Here is a 7,646-nt window from a genome sequence, read left to right as displayed (position 1 = left end):
ATAATCAATATCTCTGTCATGCTCTGAGGTTTTTTTTTTGTGCGGCGTTACTTTCCACATCACAAAACCTTCCAGCTTTGTCTTGTCTTAAGTCATGACAATAAAAAAGTTAATGCTCCCTTCTTTGGTCCATAATTCACCTTCTACTACTCCCTGATTGTCTGCCCCGACCGTCAATACTGTTCTAGTCGGCACGGCCAAAACTGTGATGTGAGGATTTTGTGTGATTATATCCAGCAAACTCTATAAAGATGTTGTAAGATGTACAACATCTTCAGAGCTGGACCAGCTCTCTCTGGACCCAATTATAAGCTATGTTTGCAAGTAACGTCAACTCCTGTCTAGATAACTGGTTGTTGTTCGGTCGATTGTAAGCACACAGTGAAACTAGGGCGAAATCTAATTCTACCACTTGTCGGTCTCTTATCCTCAGGCCCTGTGGAGAAGCATGTGATGACTCACGCAAGGCAGAAGGGTTCCCTGAAGCAGAGCGACAGCAGTGTTGAGTGGTGGGACAACTGCCCTCTTTGGCCACATGGTGGCGCCATGGGTGGCGCCTGGCCTGAGCGCTCTCTACGATTCGGGAGGACAAAGAAGATGAGCGAGATCATCAAACAGAGGAAAGATCCGGCCAAGAAGATGAGCGCCAAGAGAGGGAGAACAGAGAAATCGGATCAGAAGAGGAAACTCGACAGGAGGCGCGAAAAGAAACGCGACAGGAAGTCGTACCCTTTGCGAGGCAGGGCTGGGGTGTCAGACGGGGAGGGGCTCAGCTGCCACGTCCTCCTGACCCGATTGGAAGAAAGCATCCGCGAACAGGAGAGTTCTGAAGAGAGGAAGAGAAAGGATGCACGCCGACATTCATCTGTCAAACCCAAACCTAAAAAAGGGAAAGGCAGTGAAAGAAAAGACAAGAAGTCGTTACCAAAAACCAAATCAAAGTCAAACAGTCCGAGTCATGGCAAGTGTATTTTTGTTGCACAACCTCGCAAGCGCAGGCTGGCCTCTCTCAACGCTGAGGCGGTGAACAGTCTACTGCTTGAAAGAGCTACTGACCCCCAGCCGGCAGCCAAACAGGCCCGAAGACAGGAAGAGCCCACGAATGGAGGGGTATGCCTGGATGCAGATCCAACCAGGAGTGGTGTCCCCGGAGGTCTGAAGGCTTCACGGAGAAAGGCCACTAAAGCCTCCACGTCTCACAAACTTCAACTGTGCCAAAGCTCTAAGCCGGCCAAGAAGGCCAAAGCCAACCGAGAAGAGAGCGGATGGATGAGTCAGGAGAGTCTGCACGCCCCCGCCCCCAGGAGATTGGCTGGACTCAACGCTGCAGCCCTGCTGAAGTTAACCAGCTCCTCTGCTACCAGCAAACAGAGAGTAAAGGCTGCTCCCACAGCTACTGTCACATCAGACTGCAAGGCTCCTGATGCCGTCTCAACCCCGAAACAGCTTTCCAGAGTCAAACACAAGGGGCGCCCACAAAAGCAGAAGGGGAAGAAGGTCCCTCCCCTGCACAGTGGCTGCACGGCCTGCAAGAACAAGGCGGACTTTGAGCCCAAAGTGGAGTGGGAGACCGGCAGCTGCACCCATCGACTCACCAAACCAGGCTACCAGTCACGTTCAATGCTAGCGTACCCGTTAAAGCAAGTGAAGGAAGAGCAGATGGAGACCGAACTGAGCCCGTACTACTGCTGTCCCCCCGAGGGCTCAGTGGAGTACTGTCACCGCTTGGCCTTCTTCCTGGGCCAGCAGCCCTACGGAGAATCAGACGATCAGCCCCTTAACTCAGCCATGCCCCCTGTGAAGCGCGAGTGCCTCGTAACCTCACCGTCCCTGACGCATTCCCACCCGCACACGGCCCTGACCCTCAGCCCTCACCCCTGCCTCTGCACCGCAGATCACTGCTTCTCCAGCTACTACGTTCACATCGCCCACCCGACACACACTGGAACGACGTCGTCGAGCCTGACCTCGCGACCTCTGAACTTTGCACCCTCCAGTTTATGCCCTAGTCGGATGACTGGCTCCTCCAAGCTGCTGGGTCCACGGATGTCCCACGCCTCGGGGCTGGCCCACCCCGCCTACTGCAACTCGGTGGCCTCGCCCTGCTACGGTGACAACTGCGGGATCGGCGGCTACACGTACAGAGCGATGCCTCCTGTCAACAGCAGGGGTTGTTCTTTCAGCACAGGATGCACTGGATGCACACACAGCATCAAAACAGGTGAGTGGAAAGCAGAGATAGTTGATCATTGATTTGAAATCCGTACAGTGAGTGAAGGAAGTAAATAGTTAACATCACGTTCATCTAGACTGTCTGAACAACCACATTTAGCTCTTTTAATGAGATCCGCAGCAAGGTGAGTATTTGTTCTTATTCATTACGAGTTCATTTTCATGTCTCTTCTTTGATTCTCTCATCTTAAGCCCTCTTTGTTTTTATTATGAAAGAAGCCATTATCCCGATGTTATACTTAGATCAGGTTATCACGTACAGAACTGAAGAGTCCTTTGTTGTTAAATGTGAGCCTCGAGCCAGTTTTGTGCCCCAACAAGTGTGAACATTTCTGTTTGTTGTTGTCTTTATTTGTTGGTACGAGCTTTGAAAGTGTCCATAGCTTCAGGCTTCGGACTTAGATGTGTCTTGATAAGGAGCTCAGCTGTAATATCTCCCGTAACAACTGGGTTATATAGTTTAACTGATTAATGAGATAAAAGATGCAGGTTGCTTTTCAGCTCATTTAAAGGGGAACCATGTCTTTTCATTTTAAAGTATATGTACGGCAGCAACTGAACCTACCACTTAAAGGATAAATTCACCCAAAAATGAATATTCAGTCATTGTCTACTCGCCCTCGAGCGGATGGAAAGTCGAGTAAAGTTTTGTTTTTCGCAGCCATTCTCCTAGACAACTGAAGTAGAGGGGATAAAATGGCTCCATACAGCTGAGGAGACATTATTTACACCCTCGACGTGTGGGCGAGCTTGTGCACAAAATTCAGACGGGGTGCGTGCTAACACTTTTAGCTCAGCAGCTACAGTGAAGATTTTAGGCTTTAAAAAGGGTGTAAATAACGTCTTTTCAAATCAATTTTTGGATCTTAAGGTTTTCTGGAGACTTGGATTAAGTGTGGAGCCATTTTATGTTGGTTTATTTTTTCAGTTGTTTTTTTCCGTTTCAAAACAAGTCCCCATCTACTTCAGTTGTTAAGGAAAATGTGTAAACAGGAACTGTTTTGCTGTGAAGCTCCAGAAATCTTTTGTGGATTTTCTTTCATTTTTGGGTGAACTTATCCTTAAAAGTTTGCTGACAGTGAGAGCTGCACAGCCAAACCCCTTCAGTGTGCTGAACTGATCGAAACTTAATTTTATTGCTCATGAATTAAACGTCTCATCTGAAAAAGGAAGAATGTGTTATTCCATCTGTCAAAAGTTTAATATCTTTTTAAGTTTTTTGCTTTCTTGATGTATTATTTCATGGTCTTACGTTCACCCTTTCCTTCTCCAGAGGGTTACTCCTCCCCTCAGGGTGACCACAGCCCCTCCCTCCTGGTTCCCCCCTCCCTGCCCATGTCCAGCTGCCCTCTATCCAGCGTGCCCACCTCCACCCAGACCAAACCCCACCTGCTGACCCCCCTGTCGGGGCGAGACCAGCCCCAGGCCAGGTTAAAGCTGGCCAGAGAATGCCCGCAGAGCACCAAGCCCTCCAACGGCTCCCTGTCCATGGGCCGCACACGGCTGAACCAGAAGCAGCCGTCGCCCTTGCCGAGCCTCAGCAGCACCAAACAAAAGAGAGTCAGCCGCAGACGTGCCACCAACGGCTGGCGGCCTGTTGGAGTGCCTACAGAGAGGGAGGTCTTCATTGCGGTAGGTTTATTTGTGAGTGCAGTGAAGAGCCAGAGCCGGAGATTATAGAGCTTGTTGTCTCTCTAGTGAGACTTTGTCTGCTGTATTCCACTACCTGATCATATTGTGCTTGCAGCATCCATGCAGCTGCCAGGCAGAAAAGGAAAAAAACACCAGCTCTCGGGGAGAGAAGATAATTGTGTTTTGACCACACAGCTTCGTGTGACAGATTCCTTTTTGTCTTTATAATGAGAATTATATCTGTCCTTGTGGGTGTGTGTGCCTGCATGTGTATCCGCCTGTCTCAGGGAGAGGATGAGACGGCCCTGCGGCGGTGTTATGAAGGAGTCGAGAGGGACGGTGAAGTGATACATGTCAGAGACACTGTGCTGCTACGATCCGGCCCCAGGAAGAAATCCCTCCCATATGTTGCCAAGATATCGGCGCTGTGGGAGGACCCCAAGACAGGTAGAGGAGAGGAGGGGGGGGGGAGATCATGAATAGAGGCGGTGATTTGTGCATTTGCATGCATGGATGGAGGAAGGGACATATGGCCGAGATTGTTTACCTGCGTGCGTCTCAATTTGCCTCCTCAGGAGAGCTGATGATGAGTCTGTTCTGGTACTACCGACCCGAGCACACCCAGGGAGGCCGAGATCCCAGCGCACACTGTGAGGTGAGGCTCCGATGATTTAATGTTGCCTGCTGGTTAAATGGCAGCGTTGCAGGAAAACAGTTACAGTACGCTGAAAAAACTGCGTGCGTCCCCTTTAAAAAAACAAATAACTGAGATACATGAAAGTTTGATTTGTACAATTAATGGATGAGAATTTGACGTACAATTTAATGTTTAATTAGTGCGATCCATTTTTTGTATGGAGCCCCAAAGTGGTCAATATTAAACAAATAAATGAATCAAAGACATCATGATTTAACTGATCATATGAATAAGAATATATAATATTTAAATGAAATTGTGAGATAATCATTTTTAAAATTTAAAAAATGAGTCCAGCCAATCACATAACTTCTAAAAAAGTGAAATTGTCATTGTGAGAATGAAAAAAAAGGAGATTTTGAAATAAAAACTGCCGGAATTAAATAAAAATGTGCTTCACCTTGAGGGGTGAACTCTAGTAAAGTGCACTCAAGATGGTGGTGAAGATTAAAATTATTTGCAGATTCAAGACGAGGCCAAACTTTGATATTGTTACCACAAAGGCCGAAATGTTGAACCACAAATTGCCGGAAATGCTTTGTGGTTATGCGTATCGCTGAATGAGGCATTACGATTGGCTCTTAAGGATTCTTATCAGTATTTATTTGAATTCACAACAAAACCAGCTCTCAATTTACAGACATTTGGCACAGATGAATCTGTACTTGTAAGTAGCAACATAATTCTGTCAGCGTCCCTAAATGTCCCCGAGATTACAAACTGAAGCAGTTGTTGACCTATTGTCCGGTTAAGAGGAGTCAGCAGACAGTGGCGATATAAAAAAAAAAGAGCTGTCACTAAAATATTTTTTTCAAAAATTGTAAATCATTGCAACCACCAGAGTTCCTGGAGCATAGAGTCATAAATGTGCACCGTCAGAGATAATAAACTCTTTTATTGTGAAAAGAAGCAGGATGTAAAACCATTTAAATTACTGGTTATTGCATAATCCCACATTTCATGGTTTAATTATATGTTTTGATTGCTTGTATTCACATGATTACATACTTCATAATGTAATTCATGCATTTAATATTGAACACTTTGGGCTTCCGTAGGCTTTTTGCAGAAAATACTGGGATTTAAAATTTTACCCAGACATAGTGAGTGTACAGCAGCTGTACAGTATATCCAGGTACTTGGAGTCCCCCCTGCACACCTGAAGTCATCAGGCAAATAACACTCAACATTTACTCCGGCAGCACTTATATAATGCTCTAGAAACAATTCAAAGTTGTGCTAGAAAAGATTAAAACACGTGTTTGAATGTGGGAGGAAAGACGTTTTGTCATTTGCATTACCTGGATTGCGAATTTATTTGTGCGCTATAATATAAAAGATGTCATTATCAGTTATTTCTCTATTATACGTAAGTGGTGTTGCATAATGTGTAAGGAGGAGGTGAGCAGAAATGCTGCGGGAGTCATCAGTAAGCGTCTCTCAGCAGCCCTGAAACTGTTGATCGTTGGCTCTTTACTGTAACCACAACGGCAAAAAATGATGATATCTCCGCCACCTCAGTCTCGCACAGAGACTCAGAGAAGAGAGCAATTTGACTTAGAAACACTGCTACAAGTTTCTGCTCACAATGGATGTCTAGCATGTGTCGAGCTGAGAAGGACTTTTGTGTGTGTGTGATGGCGCTTTAGCGTGGAAACACGGAGGCACAAATCCTGTTGCACATGAACAATTACTTGCGCCCGCAGTTGAAAAGTGTTGTCATTTCTTCAGCCTTCAGCCGACACAATAGGACGCACTTGTGCCGATGTGACATTGTACACCCACTGTGGTTTCAGAATGAGATTTTCGCCTCTCGGCATCAGGATGAAAATAGTGTTGCCTGCATAGAAGACAGATGCTACGTTCTCCCACTAGCCCAGTACTGTAGGTAAGTGTACACACACACACACAGGTAGAAATACACCTCAGCAATGGTCGTTAGCTGGAAGTCTTTTCAAAAGGTTTGGAGTTGTTCCTCTTAATTAACACCTCGGCTTCTGAGATATGTGGAAGCCTGTTTTTCTGACTTTCCTATCGCACAGCGGTGACACTGCAGCTGTTAATGAATTCTTTGGAGCACCAGGCCATGAACATTTGCTTAGACATAATTAGCGACTATCTGTTTCGTGTTCGGTTGCTTGTTATTTTCAGTTAGAGGTGCAGGAGCATGAAGATATATTTGATTTGTGCTTCAGATGTCTTTTCCCTGTGTGTGTGTTTGTTTCTGGGTAGATTTTGTGCCTTGGTGAAGCGGCGTGCCGAAGGCGCCTCACCCGGCAGCGCCAGCGTGGTGCCCTGCCGCCCCGACTTCGCCCCTCCTTCCCACCGCTGTGTGCCCACAGACGTCGACCCCGAGCTGGTGTATCTCTGCCGGCACGTCTACGACTTCCGCTACGGACGCATCCTGAAGAACCTGCAGTAGAGGGTAGAGGGGGTGTCATTGTACCCATGAATTAATCATAACATGGCTCCCCCTTCCTACACAGAGGACGGGGGGGGGGGGGGTTGCTGAAGGACTGAACACCCCTGTCTTTCCTGCTGATGACGCTCCCGATCGGAAGGGAAGGAGGATGATGGGGCGGGGCTGGATTTGAAGCAAAAAGTGTTTGTGACACATTATGAAGCACAGATCCCTTTAGTTGACTACAGAGGGGTGATAGATGAATCCATCTCAGTCAGAGCACCTATTTTTCCTGGTTTTTGCGAGAGCAAGGAAGGGAGAGTTCATCCATCAGCTCGGGAGTTTTCAGCCTCCGCAACGCTCTGAGGTTACGTGGAGGCTTGTGTGCCTCCTTTTGCCTGCCAGGAATGCTGAACACCAGACTGAGCTGGGCTCCCGTCAGGGCCGCGTTTCCCCCCAAAGCATCTTAGCACAACAATCATGTTTGTTTCATTTGTAAGCCAATGGCTCAGGAAACGGTCCGGCGCTAAGGTGCTTCCCGGGGAACACAAGCCTGCACTGTCAGCTCGATGTTAACGGTGTTCAACCAGCCAGGGTGACGGAGCAGCTAATGGAGAGTGTCGTCTTATTTCTCCTGATTTGAGTTCGTCTCACCTCGGTGTGTGTGCGTGTAACAGCGAGTGG

At 47.3% G+C, this 7,646-nt stretch overlaps 1 protein-coding gene across 1 annotated transcript; it reads left to right on the top strand.

Moving 5' to 3' along the window:
• The first annotated feature begins 453 nt into the window (after positions 1-453).
• LOC141018459 (bromo adjacent homology domain-containing 1 protein) lies at positions 454-6,983 on the top strand. Its single transcript, XM_073493443.1, has 6 exons — positions 454-2,221; positions 3,506-3,864; positions 4,152-4,311; positions 4,440-4,519; positions 6,358-6,449; positions 6,794-6,983. The coding sequence occupies exons 1-6, from the start codon at positions 454-456 to the stop codon at positions 6,981-6,983; spliced, it is 2,649 nt and encodes an 882-aa protein (XP_073349544.1).
• The last annotated feature ends 663 nt before the right edge of the window (positions 6,984-7,646 follow it).

Source organism: Pagrus major, chromosome 22 (genome assembly GCF_040436345.1).
Source record: "Pagrus major chromosome 22, Pma_NU_1.0".
NCBI lineage: Eukaryota > Metazoa > Chordata > Actinopteri > Spariformes > Sparidae > Pagrus > Pagrus major.
The sequence above is the reverse complement of the archived record's forward strand: the minus strand, read 5'-3'. Positions and strand labels throughout refer to the sequence as shown.

What these genes read in the sequence shown, in the direction of transcription:
- LOC141018459 (XM_073493443.1), top strand. Translation starts at nt 454, where the DNA reads ATGACTCACGCAAGGCAGAAGGGTTCCCTGAAGCAGAGCGACAGCAGT. An exon ending in GTGGGAGGACCCCAAGACAG is followed by an intron (nt 4,312 to 4,439) that starts GTAGAGGAGAGG and finishes TTGCCTCCTCAG; the next exon opens with GAGAGCTGATGATGAGTCTG. An exon ending in ATCCCAGCGCACACTGTGAG is followed by an intron (nt 4,520 to 6,357) that starts GTGAGGCTCCGA and finishes CTGTGGTTTCAG; the next exon opens with AATGAGATTTTCGCCTCTCG.